The 23398-nt window shown below is 44.3% G+C and overlaps 1 protein-coding gene across 2 annotated transcripts in view; it reads right to left on the bottom strand.

The window, feature by feature from the left end:
- SNCA (synuclein alpha) overlaps positions 1 to 23398 on the bottom strand; it is a 208098-nt gene that overhangs the window by 152935 nt on the left and 31765 nt on the right. For both annotated transcript variants that reach the window (XM_019526592.1, XM_019526591.1), the window contains exon 4: positions 9707 to 9852. In XM_019526592.1, the coding sequence (XP_019382137.1) occupies positions 9707 to 9852 (146 nt within the window). The remainder of the gene's footprint in view (positions 1 to 9706; positions 9853 to 23398) is intronic.

Raw genomic sequence — 23398 nt, 5'->3', positions numbered from 1 at the left:
CCCCCCCCAACTACAGAAAGGATGTGGACAGAGTCCAGTGGAGAGCAACAAAAATAGTTAGGAGGCTGGGGCACATGACTCATGCAGAGAGGCTGAGGGAACTGGGCTTATTTAGTCTGGAGAAGAAAAGACTGAGGTGGGATTTAACAGTAGCCTTCAACTACCTAAAGGGGGTTATAAAGAGAATGGAGCTAGACTATTTTCAGTGGCAGCAGATGACAGAACAAGGAGTAACAGTTTCAAGTCACAGCAAGTGATGTTTAGGTTAGATAATAGGAAAAAAGTTTCTCACTAGGAGGATAGTAAAGCACTGGAACAGGTTAGCCAGAGAGCTTGTGGAACTACCATCCTTGGAGATTTTTAAGACCTGGGTGGGATGATATTGTTGTAGATGGTCCAGCTTTAAGCAGGGGGTTCAGCTAGAAGACCTCCTGAGGTCCCTTAAACCCTAATTTTCTATGATTCTATGACCTATACTTATACTGAAGTCTCCTGAAAACAGGGACTTTATACAATGCCAGTTAAGGGATGAAGAAAGAAAAAGGTGCAAAAAATGAGATCTAGTAAAATTTTGTAAGTACTGTTTGGGGTTGAAACTCATAACATGCTAGTAATAGAATCTACTACATTAAAGTCTTCCATCTTATAAGAATGCAAAGAAAAGGTGGGTGAGTTAGGCCCTAAATATTTGCCATCCCTTTTTTTTTTTTCCAGTTTTTTTCCCCTGGAGCGAAGGCTCTTTTCATGTGCTTCATTCTCATTATGTGCAGCTTAACTTCCTTTCTTTTGCCTCACTGATCAACTACTTACTAGATGATCAAATAGCTAGTTGAATGTGTGTGGGGATGCTGTTGAAAAGATATGAACCTTCACACTGACAGACACTCCTGGAAATGTCAGGACCGCATGGGTAATGGCCAGTCACTTCCTTGACTGGGGGATGAGGACCCTAGAATTTTACAGCCCAGACAGCATGTGGCATTGACAGAATCGCAAGGCATCTGCTGAAAGCCCCTGGGAATTTCAAGATTGCAGAGGTGGCCTGAGCAGCTAAGCCCAGGTGAAGTGGGAGCAGTGGCCCCAAGCCTCTGAAGTAAGAGTGAGAGCCATGTGACCCAAACTACACCTTTGCCTGTCCACTGCTGCTTTCATCCATCCATATATCCACCTTTCTAGCCTCCCACCCACCCCCTCACAGCCAGATCATCACCCACCAATGGACACTGAGACTCAAATGGAAATCCCTGCAGACCATGGATGAACCCAGCCCATCCACTGCCATCAGCCAAACCTGGGCACAGAACTTGCACTATGGGAAAGGAGTGACCCTATGGTCAGAGCCCTCTCTCAGGCCTTTATGGCTGAGAAGCCCACCTAGGGGTTGGAGTTGAAGGGGGGCAGGGGGCCAGGAAAGCTGAGGCATAGGAGAAGGGTAAATCGCCTGCTTTCCCCCCACCTCCACTCTTTCCACCTGAAGCCTGGAGCCCAGCCAAGGCACTAGGTTCCCCTCCCCCACTCTTGGGCACTTGAGAGCATGTCCCATTCAATGGGATCAGAAATCTGCCTAACTGACATTCTTGCCATCTCTGTCAGGGCCATGCTGTGCTCCATGAGACATTCTAGCTTAAGTACAGATACCCCGAGCACTTGTGCATAAACAGCTCCACCTCTCCCCAAGCTACTCACAAAAAAGCATCAATAGTATTTATTGAGCTCATTGGGCAAAAGGGTACATAGCAGCTTTGGCAGAAAGCACTCTTAGGTCAGGGGTAGGAGATACCATGAAGTTATGTCTGAAAACTCCTGCAGGAACAAAAAGAAAATCCCCTGTAAAAATCCCTCAGACCTCCCTCTCTGCCACTCCTGGAAAGCAACACATGTGATGGAAGGATTCCCACATGGGAACCATTGTCTCAGCCTCAGCTCTTGCTGCCATGGGGGCTACTGTGTTGGGCAGCTGGACAGGCTGGCAAGCAGCCTGTGACAGACAGCATGGGGTGCTCTGTCACTTTAAGATAGAAAGAGCCAAGGGGAGCCCTGCAAGGGGGATGGGGCACAGCCAGGGCTAGGTCACCATGAAGCTCAATTAATGAGACTAATTAGAAGGTACCTGCAGACAATCTTGGAGGGTCACCTGACTGGAAATGGGTAGGGCCTGAGGGAGATAAGTCAGGGCCAGAGCCAGGCCAAGTAGTCTGACCTTGGAGGCTGAACAGGGAAGAGCTCTGCAGAGGTGCCTGTGGTTGACAGCCAGACTGGGGCATGCTAGGCTTGGTGACAGTTGGAGTAGAAGCTGAGGGTTGGGTAGTTTAATTATAGCCAGAAGCGCTTGTGTTTTGGCTTCAATTTGATCTGGTGCCTGGGGGGGACCAGGAGGGAGTAGGCATGCAAGAGACGGTCCAGTGCCTGGGTAGAACCAGGTACTTAGAGTCCAGTGGTTTGGGTAGGCCTGTGAAAGGCAGATTGCAAGTCCATTAGCACCCAGAGGGGCAATCCAGTAGTGCCTGGGTGGGCACACCAAGCACGCCCAGAGGGGCAATCCTATAGAATTCATGAGGGGTAGTTCCATTAGTGCCTATGAGGCACAGACTGGGGACCAGTGGGCCTGGAGCCCAGAAGAGGGATAAATTTGGAGGCCAGCGGGCCCAGCACCCAAGCAGAAGCCAAGAGAGGGCAGAGATAAAGACTTCAAAGGGTCAAACAAGAAGCTGAGGATCCAGAAGCTCAGTCCAGTACTATGGATTGGAGCTAAAAGTTTCAGCAAGAGAAAAAGAGTGGAGGCTGAAAAAGACTGAGGCCTGACACAGGAGAACAATTGCAGGCTCACTCTGGGTCCCTCAGGCAGCCTCTCTCCTAACAAAACAATAACATCGAAGGTGTGGTGGGTGAGTAATGGATGGGAGCCCCTAGAACTCAAGCTGAAGCAGGAATTATGTAGCCACCAGGGGTGGTCATGGCTGCTTCTGGGATGTGAACCAGGCACAAGGCCCAACAGCACTTTCCCCCCCTACTCCCTCACGTAGGATTCATGGATGAGTTCCAGTGGGTACCAGCTGATTCCAATTCTCATGGTGCAGGCTGTATTAAACCTTCAGGGCAACCCCCAGCCCTCCTCCTGCAATTGCAGGCCCATTCCAACCCCAGACCTGCCCCCTCAACTTCCCCACTCATGCAAGCTAAGCGACCCTTCCCCCTTGTCTACAGGCTCTACACCTGTATGGAGAAGGCCAGCTTGTGACAGCCGGCATACTGAGTCCAGGACAGGCGGCTGAACACCTGCTGAACAAATGAAAGATGTGTATATTGGTGAAATGAAGAGGAGAAAATTACAAGCTCTGGTTGCAGCCTCTGAGCTAAGGCTATGCACTAGTGACTCCTGTCACCAGGGCCTGTGATACCAGCTCAGGGAACAAATCAGACCATGTACAGGGAAAATGGATAGGCCAGACGGTGATTAGATCCAGGCTGTCAGGCTGCATGACTGGGGACTCCAGATGCAGGAGATACCCTGCAATGCAGCAGAGATGAGTCTCAGTGCCAGGATAAGAAGTTAATGCACAGTCTTGGACAACTGCCAGTCACCCTGTAAGTGCAGGCCTCCCAAGCATATCCAACCCAGGCCCAAAGGGGTTCAGGAGCACTCAAGAGGGCAGGAGAGCATAGCCTACCAGTGCATTGGGCCAGGTGGTTGCTGCGGCAGCTTCTGGTAGCAGAGCCCAGTGGCCCCATATCATCCATCCTCCCACTGGGAGGCCCCAGGGGAAGTTCTTCCACTACTCATGGCTCCAGTCCTAGCCTAGGTCACACTGCAGGAGAGCAGGGCAGCTTTGGCTGGGATAAGCAGGCCTCCAGCTCAGGCCAGCTGCCTGATATGAGTGCCAGGCATTGGCAAGGGCTGCAGGTCCATGATTCTTGATAGGGGACAGGGGCCAAAGAGCCAGAGGTCCCATGTTGGAGGGCCAGCAGTCTTTGACACCCACTGCAGCAATGCCTTCAGACCCATAGCTCTCTCAGGCAGACATTGGGTCCAGGATCACACAGCTGTCCAGGAGAACTCCCCAGTCTTGACTCTAGTCCCCTGAAAGTAGGGTGTCAGGTCAAAAGCCCCCTACCTTGATTGTACAAGTAATAATGTGTGAGTAGGCTGTTCTTGGCCCAGTTGGACTGCATATAAGTTTGCACATACACCAGTTTCAAAAGGGCTGAAACGGGTTTAAGATAAACGTGGTTGAATTAGTATCAGAACTGGCTGATTTGGGCTGAACGGACTTACGAAACTTCTGTCCCAGACCCCTTCCTGGTTCAAGTTAAATCACAGTCCCCCCAACATCCCAGCATGCTTTCTAGCCCTGGGCTGAGCTGTGCTGTGCTGTTTGCTCCAGCAGACAAGGGCTGGGGGGGGGGGTGTACAGGAAGGGGAGGGAGGTAGACAGGGACTGCCCTTCCCTGGCCCCAGCTCCCAAGTACACAGCTGCCCTGCCCAAAAAACTTACTGCTGGCTACAGCTGTGGACTACAAATCTTGGTGCACCTGGAAATCAGGAAGAGGAAGTGATGGGCAACCCTGCAGAGTCCTTCTGCTGTGATTCTGGACTGCAAATCCCAGAGACCTTGGGGGCAGCAGGAAGAGGAAGTGAACACACAGCCCATGCTGGCTACATGCCAGAGATCCATGCTGTAGCACTTCCTGGCTTTTGACCTGAACCACTGCAGGCATGTGGCTGCATTTTCTGAATCAGAAGTAAATGTCTGTCCAGTTGTTTCTCAATTTAATCTCTGAAGTTTAGACTAACCTGCCTGCAAAGACTGAATTGATTCAGCCTCAGGCTTTTTGCCTGTCTGTACTTAGTCCTATACTTAGCTATAAGAATCAATTATCTAGTTATTAAAACATCCACCTATAATTCATTAACCATATTTAAACAACTCCTAGGCTTAATATAAAGCGTGACTATTCTTGCTTTGCTATCTGCAAGTGAACTCCTTCTAAAGACTCAAACTCTTATGCAGTACTGAGTGTGCCAATAAATTGGCCCTGTCAATCATTAGTTTGATTTGTCACTACTTCCTACTCAAAGTTTATGTTGGTTTATAATGCTGTCAGAATTTAGGCTGACAGCTCATTGTCTTAGAAAGCTGCTGTCACAAAGCCCAATTATATCATTATCATTATTCTTCATGCTCCCAGGACATGGAGAGTGACACACAGATAACTTTTAACCTCTTAGAGGAAGAATTATTAAAAGACAAATAGTTGCAGATAGATGCAGGCTTCCACAGCAAGCATTTCCCTAAAAATCTGCTTGGAGATTCTATTCCATTAATATCCTTGCCCCTACACATGAACACATTTATTTCATTAGGCCCATAACCCTTTCCCCCCCCCTCAGAATCAGCAATTTGAAAGGCACAAACAAACTGCTGTCTGCCCAAGAAAGTAATGCCAGTCACAGCTCATCAAGTGAAATGGTTAATCAGTAATATTAAACTTCATAGATGCAACTAGGTCCCTAAGGAAAAAAAAAACAAAAAAACAAAAAACAAGAAAACAAAGAAACAAACAACCAACAGGTTTCAGATAAATCTATAGCATAGAAAGGTGGAATGCCATCATTACTATAAATTTAAAGGGAATCAAGCCCAAATTGTTTAATAGAAAGGACTGGGGTTCTCCTTATGTCACTTCTGCCCTGCTTCAAACTTACATAGCAACCAAATTAAAATATCTTTCTAGCTTTAACAAAGAAAAAAGAAATTACACAAAATGGATATTAGTGCTTAGTGGTTGAGGCAGCCAGCTATCACATATTCGTAGATCACAAATCCCATTCTTATCATGTCCCTTGATCCTGCAACTGATTCTGTGCAGGTGGTCTTCAGTATTCAGATGCAGTCCAACTGAGCCAAGGATAGCCTACCGGCACATTATTACTTGTACAATCCAGGTCCAAGTGCTTAGCTAATAAGCTGAGAAAGCCAATTTGTCACAAAGTTGGAGGCAAATTCAAATGATGCTACACCAGCAACTTCCTGTAGTCAAATATGCAAAAGAATTCCAGCTTGTAAAACCATTTTTGTCTATTTCTAAGTAATTTTGCTTGATTTCTAGTTTTCCTGTCGAATCATACAAATGGGTTTTCATGTAATGGCAATAACCAAACCCTGATCTGGCATAGAGAGATACAAGATTGTTTGTTTTATGTGAACCTAAATTACAATGATATCAACAGGAATAGAACCTAGGAACCAAAGACACACTTATCTAAAGGACTTAATCTTTTGGAAGGAGCAAAAGATTCCTATCATTTATATGGACTATCAGGAGATTTGACCCACTCAAATAGCATAGTACATGCATACATTACATAAATTTACACTCCTATTTCCTTATGTTTACAAATTATATTCATATTTCCTTACTTTTACATGCTCCCTGTTATTTGAAAAACTCCCAGTTTTAGCAGATGTTTTCCATATTTTGCATAAAACCAAATGTGGAAAATTTGACTAAACTCATTTTTATATTATGTGTCATAAAAAGCTATAAAAACTGGTTGAATTTTGTAAGCTGACACTTTCTAGACTGCTACAACTCTTAAAAACACAGTAAGGCAAAGATTTGCAGAGCAGCCTAAGAAATCTGGATGCTAATCTTCTGAATTGCCTACTTCCCCAGACAGCCTAAATACAAACAAACAAACAAACAAACAAACAAACAAACAAACAAACAAACAAACAAACAAACAAACAAACAAACAAACAAACAAACAAACAAACAGATTTTGTATATTTGAAATAATACAATAATTGTGTATCGTAACTGTGTCTCTCATAGTCTCCAAATAATAGAAATATACATTATGGATGTTTTTTGTTCTACAAACATGATTTTATTCTATTGAAGATGTATAGAACTGATAAAACTATAAAACTCCACTATAGAAAATTAAATTAGCCAAAAAAATCAGGAAAGAGAGGATATCAGGGGATCTGTATTATAGAAGTAGGTTAAATTAAGAGGTTACAATTTTAAAAAGCCAGGAATCAGAAAAATTAAAAAAGTTATACTGTAGTAAGTCTGACATCTATGAGATATACTACTGAGATGAATGCTTCAAACAATGCACCTCACAGGAAATTACACAAATTTAGTTCTAAAGCCACTGGAGAGATCCTGCCCAATTTGTAAGAAATTAAGGATGTAGAATTTTACAGCTTTTCAGCAGTCTAAATACCCTAGCAATTAGTTTGTTTTCTTGATCTTCCAAATAGCTCCTAAGAGGAGTTCAGACCACATTAAGCAGCATTTTCTCTATACATGAACAGAAAAGGATTAAAAACCATGATTAAAGTTGCTTCAAACAACAAAACCACTAGTAGAATAGTTTTTAAACTAATCTAGTTCTCTGCACCAAACATTCCACTCATCGTGCATGGTGCCTTTTTCTAAAACAGACATAGGGTTCAAAGACAAAGCGCACTTTAATAACAGATAATGAGAATGCAGAAGTGTTACTTGAAAGAAGTTAGTATTAACTACTTATCTAGACACAAAATTGGGGGGAAATATCATACAGATCAAACTTTCAGTCTAAATGCAGTTTAGTGGTCAACATTTAAAACTCATTCTTTTGAAAAAGCTATTTTCTTTTCTCTTATTTTTGTAACACTAAAATATATTTGTACATAAAACATAATACAGTGATATGGTTTCTTCTGAGGCAAAAATAGCCAGAGAGAAGAACACCACACTGGTCATCATTAAATAAATCATTATTTATCAACAGTTAGCATAATTTAGCATCTGAAATCACATATTTTCCCTCTTGTAGGTATTAGGATGCAAGTGCAGTGTTTCAGATACCAAAACGAGGCAACTGTCAGTATAGGACAATTTCTGTGCTGAAACAAAAATAACTGCAGTTACGACACACTGGACACTTCTACATGTGTACCCTTAAGGCAACATAAGGAAACTAACATCATATTACTGGCTATATGTAAGGTGCATTAAGGATAGGTCTACACATGCCCATCCTTAATGTGCCTTAAATATAGTGCCTTAGAGTGATTTTGGAGTAAATTTGATACCTGCATAAAGCTGGTATCAAATTTATGCTCAAGTAGTTAAGGTGCTATAAGCCAAGTGTAGATGCGATACAGTGCCTTAATGCTGTCAGCTGCACCTGCTGCAGCCAAGCGTATGGAGCCACGAGCTGAATGGCAGAAGAACAAAGAATGTGCCTTTGCCCCAGGGTGGGGTTCCTGGCTGGGCAGTGCAACACTGCAGGCAGCGGGACACCTCACTGCCCACCCAGGATTCAGGTGCCCTTAGAAGCTGGCACTGTGGCTTCCCCCAGAGAGCAGGCAGACAGGGGTCTGCATCTACCCCAGCACCTGGCGTGGCATTGTCTGCTCCAGTTGGCATGGCTCCAGCATGGCAGGGCTTTCTTTTGCACAGTTCCAGCATCCAAAGCTACTTCCCCCCCCACAACACTGCACCCAGCATGCCTGGGCTGAGCTTGGAGGAGCTGAAGCTGCCTCTCTCATAGGCAGTGTTGGCAGGGAAGTGGATAGCATCAGCTCCTCAAGGCTGAGCCCTGGCACGCTGGGTGCAGCATGTGCAGGGGAAAGTCATGCCCAGTGATAGAGTCACACCAGAGAAAAATCTCACCAGGCAGGAGCATAGAGGCATGCCAGCTGGAGCAAGCAATGCAGTGCCGGGTGCTAGGGTAGACAAAGACCCAACCTACCTGCTCTCTCTGGGGAGCCACAGTGCCAGCTTCTAAGTGTGCCTGAATCTTGGCCAGGCAGTGAGGTGTCCCACTGCCTACAGCGCTGCATTGCCAGCCAGGAACCCTGCCCAAAGGCAAACACTAGTGACAACAACAACCCCACTCCCGCCTGCTGAAGAGGGGCTTAGAGCACGGACATGTAGGGAACTGTCCAGGGTGCTGACCCCAAGGTACCTTAAGGCGTCCATGTGTAGACACCTGCTTAATGCACCTTAAGGGGCATTGCCCTTAAGGCACATTAGGTTTCATTGCACATTAATGCACATGTAGATATGCCCACTAAAGATGACTGTCAAAGTCTAGGGAAGTTCAGAGGCTATTTGAATTCACCTCATTACAAAGAGAGATTGGAGTCTGCTGCAAACTTTGCTTCTGAGCATATAAAAAAAAATATGAGCACATGAATATATCCTATGGCGAGTACAGGGCCCTTTTAAACTCAATCCATGGAAGATACGAGTTGCTTATGCTTTTAGTTGCAGAGATACCTGGTTCAATCCCTGGTATGCTCCAAGATCATTGCTGTCATATGATTCAGGTCTCAGGCTTCTAATTTAACTGATTAGAGGGTTTGGAGTTTAGGAGCACTACCAACATAGATTTTGAAATCTTTCTCCATGTTTAGGCTAGTCTGTTCAAGGGGCCAAAGGAAATTAGGTATCAAATTCCCCCTGAAGTTCCTAAATCCCTTCATCATCTTTCAAAAAAAAGCAAGCTATAAAACAACATACTTGTTTTCCAGATTTTTCATTTTTACATCATAACATAAATTTCATTGCATAAATACCTTCACCAGAGCAAGGAAGATACATGTTTTCCTTTTGCCAAGAACCAATTCTCCTTAGAATTTACAGTGGCTCTCCATTACAGAGGTTTATATTCCTATCTTTAAAAGTTGTTAATTAAACAAACCTGTTTAGCCAACTGATCCTTCTTCACCAAGCCAGTGGCTGCAGCAATATTCCCTGCTCCTTCCACTGTCTTCTGTGCAACTGCTGTTACTCCTGTCACCACAGCTCCCCCAACATTAGACACCTGTTCTTTGGTCTTCTCAGCCACTGTAGAAAATAAATAAATAAAGTTGCTGTACAGGGAACTGAAGGTTAGTCAGGGAAAGTAAAGTACCCTGTTGATAGGACAAAAGTGAGAGTACATCAATGGGCAGACACGGGAACCATTACAATCTCTCTGAATCCCACGTAAATAAGACATGAAATGGTATCATTTAAATAATACTACAGCAGCAGCACAGCTACAATTAAGGACCTAGCTGTAGTTCATTTGTTGCTTATTAAGGTTTTACCCTGTTTGCTCACATCAGATTCTACTGTGGAAGGACAGAAGTTATTAGCTATGGGCCTTTATGATGCCCAACTACACTCCACAGCCTTTACATTCAGTGCAATGCAATAGAGAAAATGCATTCTGATTAGCTCATACAACAGTTTGGCTACATGCAAAAGCAATCAAAAACAACTTACTAAACCAATCATTGCTTCCCAGCCTGTGAGCAACACAATTTCAGAGATTATGTTTTATCTGCTTCCAGATACCTGCACTGCACTACAGGGACAGAAGCCCACATTGAACAAGAAACAAAGCCAAAACAAATCAAAGATACCCAGGCAGTCTAACTTGGTGCCTGCAATGCACATACCCTACATACACATGAATGATTCTTCCATTTTTCCTTTCAGTATTATACAGGGTTCTGGCTGCTCATTCATATCCAGGGACAGCTTGTGTGTTAGTGAAATTGGCTTGGGAAGTGCAGTTAGACTCCATGCATTAAAGATTCAAGACCAGATTATCAGAAGAGGTCTCATTTAGTCACCTAAAAAGGGTTAAAAATTTTCAAGACTGTCCGTACCTACAGAGCTTCCTGGGAAAACTCTATCTGGTTATTCACTTTGTCCAAGTAGTCCCTAGTCTCTCTCAAAAATCCGATTTCCATGATGCATTCATATCTAAAATTTCACAATTAAATTAACAGAGAATAGACCTTGCTTTTCCCTCCAACAAACTCACAGCTCCCTTACATCTGGAGTCCTGTGTCCAGTTTTGGGCTCCCTGCTACAGAAAGGATATAGACAAGTTGGAGAGAGTTCAGGGGAGGACAGTGAAAATGGCTAGGGGGCTGGGGCACATGACTTGTGAGGACAGGCTGAGGGAGCTGGGCTTATTTAGTCTGGAGAAGAGAAGACGGAGGTGGGATATAATAGCAGTCTTCAACCACCTGAAGGGTGGTTTCAAAAAAGATGGAGCTAGATGGTCTATCGGTGGTAATAGATAAAAGAACAAGGAGCAACGTTCTCAAGTTGCAGCAGGGGAAGATTAGGTTAGATATTAGGAAAAACTCTCAGTAGGAGGGTAGTTAACCACTGGAAAAGGTTACCCAAATAGGTTGTGGAATCTCCATCCTTGGAGGTTTTTAAGACCCAGCTAGACAAAGCGTTAGCTGGGATGATCTAGTTGGGGTTGGTCCTGCTTTGAGCAGAGGGTTGAACAAGATGACCTCCTGAGGTCCCTTACAGCCTTAATTTTCCATGATTCTGTGATTGTATATTACATTAGGAGATGTGATTAATGACTTCCTATGCAGCATTTAAGAAACACAAATGTATGACTTAACTTTTTCCTACCTATTAACAATGAAAACAAAAAAGCAGGAGAAGCTGAATTACAGATTATTATTACTTGTTTTACCACAGCACCTAGAGGACCCTCCAGGAGTCATCATCTGTGAAAACAAACCACTGTACAAAACATGGGGGGGGGGAAAAAAAAAAAATCTCTGCTCAAAAGCTTACAATCTATACACATTGTCAGAAAGAAAAATATAGATGAATGTCAGAAATGCATCCAAGTTAACCATTTCTGTTTTTTTCCAGCATAAAATCTTAAATGAATTTTACTGAACACCAAATCATCTATTTAAGGCCATTGAGCTTACCATTATGAACCGTATGTAAATAATTGTGTAAACTTGTCACATAATATTTACCTACAAAAAAACTGGGGCTAGGGACAGAAATTATTCATAAACCAGTACAAGTGATTGGAAACCCGTTAAAATCTGTAATGTAACAGAAGTCAATTGCATGTAAACCACTTTCAGAATGGCCAGAACTGGTTTAAGATAAAACTGGATGGATGCAGTATCAGACTTAACTGATTTAGGTTAAATTGTTTTATTGAACTTCTGTCCCAGATCCCCTCCAATTTCAAGTTAGCTCAGAGTCCCCCAACATCCCAGGACGCTTTGCACCGCCCTTGCAACCCCCTTCCCCTTACAGGGTGGTTGGGCTAGACTTGGCCCAAAACTGCCTGCTCCAGATGAGCAGGGAGATGTGCTGTAGCACCCCCCCCACCACCACCCTGGCTTCTAGCCTGGGCCACTGCAGGCACGTGGCTGCATTTCTGGAATCAAAAGTGAATGTCTGTTCACTTGCTTATTGGTTCAATCTACAAAGCTTAAACTAACCTGCAAAGATTGAATCAATTCATTCTTGCCTTGGGATTTTTGACCATCTTATAAGTAGCCTAGACCATTATTTACATGAAAGGTTTTACTTATCAACATAAAGACCTGTCCTTTTCTAAAAGTCTATATGTGCTCATGGCAATCTATATCATCCTGTAAACATTAAAGTATGGGTATATGGCATGGCTCAAGAGTTAAATATGCACTACTTAAACCAGAGAATTTGGGTTTCTTTTTCTATTTAGAATGGTTGAAAAGAACAGTAAAAAACAGGATCACTGAAAATATCTGCAGGGATTCCAAAATAATTCTGAAAACATTTTGTAAAGTTTTAAAATAAAGATGCATTCAATTTTTTGATGAAAATTTTTTTTTAAAGTTCTGAAGGGTTTTGCTGCTTTTTCCACCCTTTTTTCCTTCTATTTTTTTCTATGAAGAAGTATAAAGAAGGTAGGAAAAGTTATAAAAAGGCGGGAAAATGGGGGTAAAGGAACCCAATTAAACAGTTTTTTAGATTTTCTTTTCAAGTTTTTTCCCTGTAGAGAACTTGGAAAATTTTGAAAATTCAAAAGTAAGAAAATTGGTTTTCCATGAAAGTTATTTGCCCCAGAAATATTTTTGACAGTCACAAGCAGCAGCCTTAATAAGGCAAAGAGATGAATCCTCTGGTACTGTGAACCAGCTTGCCTCAACCGATTTCACCAGCATTATCAGCGTAACTTCATTGACTTAAAGTGGTATGGCATAGTTTTATTTATGCCATTTGACGGTCTGCCTCAATAACAGTCACTGACAAAATAAGGAAAACTAAGTTTGATACCCCCTGCATGTAATAACTCAACGATGATATAAAATGGCTCAAATGTGTCATTATTGAAGTGGCATTTCTTAGGGGGTAGGTACACAAGTGACTGCAAGGAGAATGAGGGTGGGGTCTTGTAGTACAATAGCAGCTCTATGGTACAGTGTACAAACTTACCATCCAGGGTAATGAAAGTTAGTCCACTACATCGTAGGAGATAAGACATATAAACAAATGTACATAAGCATTCATTTATGGCAGAGTCAGCATATGCACATCGGTAATGATCACAGAGCAGATGACACTTTGCAATCCTTTGCCCTCTTTTACCTCATGATAACTTATTAACTATCGCCCTTGTCATGGGCAAAGAAACATGTGCTAGGGTGATTATCCAAGGAATATAGTTGCTAATGCTACAGTATCTGAAATCTGTTTCCTCCTCCCAGAAATGAATATAATACTCTCAATGAAAGGTTTAGTACATGCCAACATGAGAAAGGAGTGAGAATCTTGACTGCTGGCAGTAATTTAATTGGAATAATAATAATACATACATAATCAAGATGGGAACGAAAAAGCAGTAGCTAAAGCTGTAAAATAGGATGGAGTAGCCTGACAAGAAACAGGCAATATGATTACTGCAAGAGATTTACCATTCATAATAAAACAGCAAAAGCAACTTGCTCTTATACCTTCTAAAATAGCAAATGTGTTATTGGGTCAATAAAATGTTAAAGTATTTATTTAATGGCACCCACTGATTATAAAGACAAAGAAAAACTAAGACAGAAATGTAATTGCATCCTGCTGGCATAGAAGAGTAAAATGCAGCATAAAAAATAGTTTGCTAATTTGAGATAATGTAGAGCATTTAATCTGATATAGACCCGCCTCTGTGCATACTAATGAAGACTTGCAGGTACTCTATGACAGTTTGTTTCTCTCTCAGAAAGTGTTGTCAAATCATTACTTTGGCAAGGAATGCAGAGCTCAGACTCCTGAGCTCAACAGTCATGAGGACAAGAGGCTGTCGAACAACTTGATATCCAGCTTTCCACGGAAAGCTGCTTTCTCCAGAGACAAATCTTCATTTCAATTGCTTCCATCTCAAAACAATAAGCAGAGCTGTTCTCTACTAAAAATGGGTAAAGTATGTCACCCAAGGAGCATTCCACCTCAGAAATAAATTTCAGCTTTATCCAGGCTTTGCCAAACACTCATTTAGCTAGGATGAAAATTTCAAAAGCACTTCAGAAGTCTTAAGCCCAAGTTTTAAAGGTATTTAGGTATGTAACAGGGGGCCTGCTCAGGGCTGAACTCTGTGCAGTCCACCCACCTGTTCTTGGGGTAACTGCCCACTTTCTCACACACCACGCCTTGATCTTAATAATTAATTAGTAGAAGTAATTTAAGCAGGAGGCTGCCCATTTTCTGCCTCACTGCTAGGGGGCACTATCTGCGGCTCCATTTCTCCCCTACACCGCAGCCCAAGCCTCGCAGATGACATCATGATGTTCTCATATGTGCCAGTCCCACACAATGGGCCCCCAGAGTCCTGCTGTAGGACCCCACCTGGGTTCCTCCCTTCAGGCGGACACTGCCGCCATCATACCAGGCCACATATCTCCCTGCCACCAGTTCCCCTTCTGAAGCTAAAGGTCCCAGTGAGGGGACCACACCTCTAGCCCCGGCCCCCCCAGGCCAGTTGGGACACCAGGCCCCTGGCTCTTGGGCATCCCTCTTGGTGGGCCTCCTTGCCCTTCTGACTCTCCTGGTCCTGGCCCCTGCCTGGGCCAGTCGGGGGAAGCTCTATCAGGCCTCGAGGTATGATCCATACTCTTTTCCCGGGGTCCCCCTCTCTGGGTCCTCCTTCATGGACGTGGGGAGCTAGGGTACCTCACACCATAACTGGTGCCTCAGGGTCTCACAGGGGACACTCACTCCCCCTGGGCAGCAGGTCATGGTTCTCCTACGGATGTTATATTTGACCCAAACTCTGCCTCCCAACATTGGAGGACTTACTAGGGTCAGGACTCAGCTCTCTTGCTCTCTGGCTGAGCCCCCCGTTCTTCCCTCACTGGGTTCCACATCTCTGCCCCTCATACTGGGGCTTCTCCTGGGGTTTCTCATTGCTACCCTCTCAGTTCTCATGCTACCCCCTCACACCGGGGGATCCCCACTGCTCACAGTGCCCCCTCTCCTCAGGGGGTGCTCAGGTGGCCGTAGCCATGCCTGACCCCAACTCTCCAGCTTGGGGTCTTGAACCCCAGCAGGGCTCAGGCAGCCTCAGCCACACCTGGCCTCCAACTCTCCACCTCATGCTTGTACCCCCACAACTACCTCTGATGGAACATGACCCCCACAACTACCTCCAATAGAACACAACCCACCCAAAGGTGAGGACTAGGGGTTACAGCACCCCAACCTGCCTTTCACTGGGGTGATCACTGGCCTGGCATTTCCTGGGGGCTCCTGTGCCACTGGAAGCCCCACCAAGACACCCACTCCCAGCAGGGTGTAGTTTTAGGTCATACCCAGGACCAGGAGCCTTCTACCATCCTCTACAGCTCCTCCCTTACCTCCTGATGAAACTAAGCAGACCTCTGGCCAAGCCATATTGTTACCTGACCTCCAGCAGCCAAACTGCCTTATTTATATGGGCAGCCCTGAACCCAAAATGGCTGCCCTCATTAGGCACCTGGAGGCTGCCAGCTCCAGGGCCTTAAAGTGGCAGGCACACACAGTGCCCTGCCACAAGGTATACATAAACAGGTTGAAGATATTTGGTGAGATTTTCACACACATCTATGATGGGTGCCTCTACTTTGCCAGGGGGCTTTTTACTGGCATGAAAACAGCAAAATAGAAATACCTAGCAGCAAAGGGGGACATGCCCTGGTCACTAAGTTAGGAGGGGCACTAGAATCACCCTCAATCCCCACAGAGTCCACTCCCTGGCAGGAACCTCAAAGCAGTCCCAGATGCTGTTGCATTAAGAATAACAGAGCCATGGCATGCAGAGCCCACATCTTGGCAGCTTCCTACCCACCCTCCCTCCCCTCACTCTCAGAACCATGCCCCGCATCCCACAGCTTCCCACCCCCTCCACTCTCAGACATCTGTACCCACAACCTTGACTCAGACCTACATCCTCTGCCCCTGCCCTCAGAACCTGCATGCCCCTCCCCTCCACTCTCTCACAGGGTTTGCCCTGGGCATCAGTACAACTTGTTGTGGTGATGAAATTATTGCTGGTCAGGTAAAAAACAATCTCTCCCTCACCCATGAGCATATGGTTACAAGAAAAAATCCAAAGCAACTTGAGAACAGTTTGTTACATATAATAATCACAAGACAAACTTCAGTAAAAATATTATGGCTAGGGACAGATAAAGAGAAACTGGTTTAAACCTGTAACAGAACAGATGTTCAGTGCACATAAACCAGTTTGAGAATGGCTGAAACTAGTTTAAGGTAAACTTGTTGAATGTAGTATTAGACTTAACTGATTTGGCTCAAACCATTTTATGCAATGTCTGTCCCAAACCCCAGGCTGATATAAGATAAATCAGACTCTCTCAGCATCCTGGCATGCTCTCTGGGCTGGGCTGGGCTGGGCGGGGCTCTCTGCTCCACAGCAGGGCTGGACCCTCCTCTCTGCTCCCTGGATGCAGCTCTGGCAGTCCCTGAAGGTGTCTACCTGGCTTCTGCTCCCCCCTTCCCCACCACTCCCCACTCTCTGCTAAGCAGACATTCCCCCATTCCTCACAGACACCTCTCAGCATTAGCTAGCAGACCACATTCTGACTCCCTCTGAGCTGTGGCACACGGGACAAAGGTAGAATCAACAGATAGCTGGTAATGTCCCTCTGTTGTTTTCCTAATGGACTAATAAACACTGAGTTAAGGGTGATAAACATTCCCTGCTGGTCTGGTTAGGAGTGGGGGAACCTCTCCCTAATCAGAGTGTCCTGCCAGGGCCTGGTCATGTCCCCCCTCATCTCAGCTCTGTGGAAGGGAAGGGAGGGCTGCTCTAGCGCTCCCTGGCTTCTAGCCTGAGCCACCGCAGGCATGTGCCTGCATGTCTGGGATGTCTGTCTGGTTACAAAACTCATTTATCCTTGCAGGTTACTCTAACCTGGCTAAGACTGAATCAATTCAGACTCAGGCTTTTTGAATGTCTGTCCCTAGCCTACGTGTTTTCTCTGAATTAAACACAGAACTCTTAATCAATTAAATAACATGTGTAACCTTTTAAAGATTCATAGACTGTAGAATCAGAAGGGGCTCCGAAGGATCATCGTGTCTGACCCCCTGCCCCAGGCAGGAAAAGGACCAAGGTCAGATGACAAAACAGCATGTTTGTTTAAAGTTGAGCTCTTTTAACTATTTTAGGAGCTAATCTGTAAGGGCTGTTCTTAAATTCCATTGGTTCTCCCCACAGGCAACCTTGCATATATGCACTTACACACATGGAGACAGCCATCTGCTAGAGTTAAAAAAAGCTAGGCCAAGAATGCTGAGCTAGTCAGAGCCTTCTAACTCATAAAATTCAGAAAAGAAAATAGACTGGAAATGGGTGATACTTATACACAACAGTGTTATCCATTCAGCTGTTTTATGTTGATGAACTTGCTGACTCCTAGAAGGCATTTGTTTCAACCCGCTGAATCTAAAAAAGGTTGCACATTCCTGGACTTCTTCCCTTGAGAGGGTAATGTAGAGAAGTTAAACAGACTTCTTTTCAGTCATGTTATAATAGGAGCAGAAACTAACAGCTGAAGCAGCAGCCACTGAGCAAGAGAGCCAAAAAGTGAAAGCCAAAAACCAAGGGTTTTTTTGTTTTGGGGTTTGTTTTTTTTTTAAGATGGTGGCTTGGCTCCTTCTCAGGATTTCCTTGATTAATCAAAATTAGGCATTTCCACTTTAAAGTCATTGGCAGCACCCAGTGGGGTCACCCCTATATATGGAAATGAAGAAGTACCTTCTTCCATTAATCTTGGATTCAAAAAGTCTAAAAATAAACCCAATCATTCAGTGGGTCTGTAGGTATTTTGAGAAATGTGACGTCATGGGTCAATCTGTGGAGATTACCGCAAACATTCTAAAAATTCCTGAATTAAAATAATTTTAAATAATACAAAATTTGTAATATGTTGGAACTGAAGTAATAGAAAGGCTTCATAAGATAGTCACTCAACCCGGCTCACAAAGGAATACGGTCCATTTGATAAGTAGATGCTTATAACTTCTTTTTAATACATTGGTACTTAGTGGTTCAACTTTTCACAGCTTTTTTGATACAAAATATCTCAATGGAAGGCTACACTGCACCTCAGAGTAAAAAAATCTTTCCCTCCTTTAAAAATAAAATTACACTTTTGATTTTTATACACAGATCTAATTACATCAAAACTAACCAACACACCACAATCTGCCCTTCCTACTGCTTTCTCTGATGCTGAAACAAGTATTTGTTAGAGAAACTAAGCAGAAGCAACAGGAGCTTGCCTGGGGAGTTTACCCAGCTATACACAAGCCTGCACCGGCACCTGACAGGAGAATAATAATACAAACTAGATCTCCATCTGCCACTCCTCCTCTACAGAAATATCTATCCTCCCATTTTATCAAGAGACAAAATTTACTCTGCAATTTCTTCCTTACTTCCAGAAGAAAATAGTAACCCATGTGACCATATTCAGTGCAAGCATTTGCACTCAGCTCAAGGCCTGACAGGAGCCTGATTGGATTCAGCCTTGTTTGATTGTCCTACTGGTTGCAAGCAACTAAACTCTAATATATAATCTCTGTACCTTCATTTGAAATTTGGCTGGTCAGCACTTCGTACAACTTGTGGTACCCCTCAAACTCTTACCGACTCTTGTTGCTTTCCTTGCCCAGCCTTCAGCCCCTGCCCTGTTTTTTCTGTGTTGTCAGGCCTTCAGTTGTCAAGACTACTGATCTTGAGGTGCCTACACACATGTTCCAATGCATTCTAATTAGAATGCATTGGATAGAGATGTGAAGGCCCAGAAAAAAAAACCCAGAAAAATTCCAGGGGGAAATGGGTTTTTCCAATTCTTTTCTGAGGACTATTGTTTTTTTCCAAAAAATTGGAAAAATTTTAAAATTTTACAAAAATTATAAAAACCTGTTATGAACTATTTTCTTTTGCAATTATGAATAAAAAGTTTAGGAAAAGGTGTTCATATATTGCTACCCTTTATTCCCCAAAAATGTTTTCTAATAACTATGTAATAGGAAGATCTTTATATAAGACTATCTACAGTATCAGATCATTACAATTCCTGCACACCAAGGACAAGCAGTACAGTACAACTCTCAAATGCAAGAACAGAATGCATTTCTGCCCCCAGGGAGCACTGCCATTTTCACAAGAGAAGAAAGAAGGTTTCAGTGCATTCTTTGCTTGTGGACTTCCTCTACTGTTGACTTTTGATCTAGAAGTTGATGTTTCTCCTCCTGACTAGACCTCAAAAGATTAGCAGTGCACACTGGCAGCAGAATCCATTCTTTTCTGTAGAGATTAGAAACAAGGAGCTTATTCCCCTGCTTGCTCAAAAACCTCTGGAGAGGAGACAGAGCAAGTCTAAAGGTCTTGGAGCTGGAAGGAACCTGCCTCCTCCTGGCCCTGTCACCTTTAGATCCACAGAAGTAAAGAAACAGCACAAAGGAGCTGAAAAAAGTATTCTTCTTTATTGAAAGGTAATAGTTAACATTTCTCTGAATTCAGTATATTAAACTATATTTTAGCTGTATTAGAATATTTTCATAACCTATGTAATTCATAATTGAATTCCTGCTTGTTGCAGGGCACTAAGGTGTGCCTGCTCCTTCTAGAGCAGAGGCAGCTTAGCTAGGGAGCCCTGAGAGCAAGGCAGGGTTCCACAGCTGCAGGTTGCCTTGGCAGCAGACTAATCAGGGTATTAGCTGGCACCTGCACCCGGTCAGCTGACTGGAAGGATACAGGGCCCTGGGCACATATAAGCCCAAGGGCTGGGTTTGGTTTTCTGTCAGCAGCTGGGGGAAGGAGCTCTTGCAGAAATGCTACTTAGAGATGCTTGGCTGCCTATTCTGCTGCTGGTAAGAGCAGGGGCTCTAGGAACTCCTAAAGTATCTGGGGCTACAAGGCATACATTGCTGAGGGAGAAGCTTGCCTCCTTAGAGGGGCAGAGCATGACCTCCAATGTTGTTGTTATGTTATAGCCCAGGGGCTTGTATTTATGTTGTTATTTGAATCCAGTGGACCAGGATGAGGCTATTTGGGGATGAGGAGGCAGCGGTGGCCTCATTAGGGCAGCAGGGAGCCCAGCACCAGAAGGTACTGCTACAGCAGGTGAAGGGAGCCCAGTGCCAGAGGGCACTGCTACTATGGCCAAGGGCCCAGGAGGGCAAGCTGTACTGTGGCCTCATCAAAAGGGACAACATTTAAGTACAATCTGTGAGGCAGGGGGCATGGTAAAGGCATGGTTTTGGAGCCATGCATCTAGCCCATAAGGCTTAGGGTGTCTTGAGAGACACTGACTTTGAGACAGACTCAGCAAGGGATCCAAGAGCAGCAGGGTCTAGCATCTTAGAAACCCAATTTAATGGCTTATTTTCAAACCTCTTAAATATTTTATGCCACAAGCTATATTTCCCTCTTTTATTATGAATATGAATACTAGATTGATTGTCACAGGATCTGGAATGAATTACTCTCCCTTTCTCATGACAGGGATTTTTTCTTCCTGGTGTGTTGCTCCCTAGAATGATTCCAGTGCCACAGCGTGTGTCACAGGTTCACAAAGCATCCCTGGCTTTTGTCCCAAGTCCAAATCCTAAATGCCATTATCAAGGGGATGTCCATGCCGCTATCTGCAAACATGGTATCCTTCAGACACAGGGGTCTCTTCAGATTGTGCCTGTTCCAGTAGGGTTCCACTTCCTGCTTTTTCTTTACTTTTCACTTAACTTTATCAGTTGAGAGTTATATCTCGCTGCAGACCTCATATCACAGACATATAAAATAAATGTCTTGAATTTGTATAAACTTCCTCAGCTAAATTGTATAGTCCTGTTAAAGCTAGTCAGCTCACTTTCAGCAGGCAGGAATAAGTCTGGGGATATTGCTTGGGGAGTTTGTTTTAATACTATTTTATTTTAATATTTTTGTCAGCTCTTATAATTTACCTTGATTTTTTTTATTGCAAGTAGCCCTGAGCCTTTTCTGGGGAAGGCAGCATATAAAGCGAATACATGTATGGAATGAGTGAATTAATTGAATGAAAAAAAAGCTGCTTAGAATGTTTGTTTAAAGCAACTGATACTTATCTTCCCTGGGCTTGTGTATGGGGCAGCAAAAGATACATAAGTCCCTGTCCTATTATAAACAGTTTCTTTCCTGATTGCTTATTAGACACATTAATTTTCACGGTTGTCTGCAAAGCTCTGAATTTCTTGTTCAAATATTTTTCCCAGGCATTCAAGTCCATCATTGCAAGGCAGAGGCACTAAATTCCTTTAAATTTACTGTGTGGATTTTTTAGACAGGATCTTAAAAACCCATCATATCTGCTCTGTCTGGATATCAAAGAGTTTAATTTATTAAGTAATTTACTGGTGAATACCTCTTTTGGCTTACTGATGTTTTTTTTTTTATTTAACCCACCCAAAAGTCTCTGTGCAAATAATACCAATAAATAGATGCATTGTATTATTCATCACATAGATTATACAACCATGTATTGTCCATGCTTAGTTCAGGTTAATTCCCTAAACTTAAGGAGCTATTGCAAAGTTCAATTTTTCAAACTTTCTGAACTGTAATAAATTCAAACCGACCAATTTTCAGCAGAACCCAGGGGCACTTCTTTCCCCAAAAGCAATTTCCCTTCCCAGCTTTCAGTTTTCTGCCACCTGCTTCAGCATTATGTCTATTTAAACAGATCACAAGCTCATTTTAGTAATTGTAGAACAGTTACGCTCCACTTTTCACAGAAATGGCTAAACCGTTTTCACTCGGACACTGCAAAAATGTGGCATCCTCAAGCAGAAAGTAGCCCTGAAAAATTTCAGAGGGGAAAAAGATGACACTTTAGGAAAGTTATGAAAAACTGAGAAGGGAGCAATAGATTATAAACTCTTAAGCAACCTTGACTATAGCTCCAGCTTCAGATATATTAGTTGGGTGAAATGGACACAAGCCCACTACAGAGGGCTTGCACTATAAAGTGTTTCAGTCAATTATATAACTATACAGAGGAAACAAGGAAAATATCACATTAGCTGTTCATTTTGCCCCAGTCCAAAGACCACTAAATTCAGTGGGACTTTTCCCATCCATTTCCACTGGCTTTGAATCAAATTCTAGAAGCTCACCTTTACTGCTCATCTGTCTGCCATGCAGAACCATACCTTCATCAGCTAAAATGGTGTAAAGAGAACCATCCTCTAGTGCCATGTCCTGGGAGGGCAGAGCTATTCACTCTATAAATCAGGGGTGGGCAAAATACAGCCCGTGGGCCAGTTCTGGTCCACCAGGCTATTCTGTCTGGCCCATGGGGTCCCTAAAAAATTTAGAAAGTTAATATTTATCTGCCCCTGGCTCATGTCAAAGATGACAGGAGCCAGGGGAAACCACACCAGGCTTCTGCAACAGCAGGAACTTCTGGCCTGCGACCATGGGGGCTGTTCATGGCTGTGCCAGCATGGGAAATACTTGTAAGAAGTGGCGGGGGGAGGCAGGGGAGGACCGCAGGGATTGTGCCAGTCCTTGGGGCGAGGCCAGCTCCTGCTAAGCCCCATGGTCCGGCCATGCAGCTGGGAGCCAGCAGGCAGGCAGGAAAGCAGCAGCAGGGGTGGGGGGGTGTGGAAGCGAGAGGAATGTGGGAGCATGGGGCCTGTGCTGGTATCCCAGGGCCAGCACCAGCGGGGCCCAGAGTGGGATGGTTGGACTACGGGGTGTTGGCTGGCAGGGGTCTGTGGAGCTGGGCTGGGCTGCACCAGCAGGGAGGGGGGGGAGCAGACCTGGCTCCATAGAGTTCCTGCTGGTCGGGACCCCACACTCCTGCTGCCCTGCTCTGGGCACTGTTGGCATTGGCCCCAGGACACAGACAGGGGCCCCACACCCTCATGTGGCTGCCTCTGGCTCCCATTCACCTTCTCACTCCCAGTGCCCCAGCCCCATGGAACAGGCAGGGAGCAGCACACAGCCCCAACCCCGTGTGCCACGCACTCGCCTGTCTGGACTGAGCAGCGGTGGCAGGCAACAAACTGGTGCTCAGCATCGTGGAAAAGTGCCCCCCCCCCC

Source organism: Gavialis gangeticus, unplaced genomic scaffold (genome assembly GCF_001723915.1).
Source record: "Gavialis gangeticus isolate Ggan-Ray unplaced genomic scaffold, GavGan_comp1, whole genome shotgun sequence".
Lineage (NCBI taxonomy): Eukaryota > Metazoa > Chordata > Crocodylia > Gavialidae > Gavialis > Gavialis gangeticus.
This window is presented reverse-complemented; position numbering and strand designations above follow the sequence as displayed.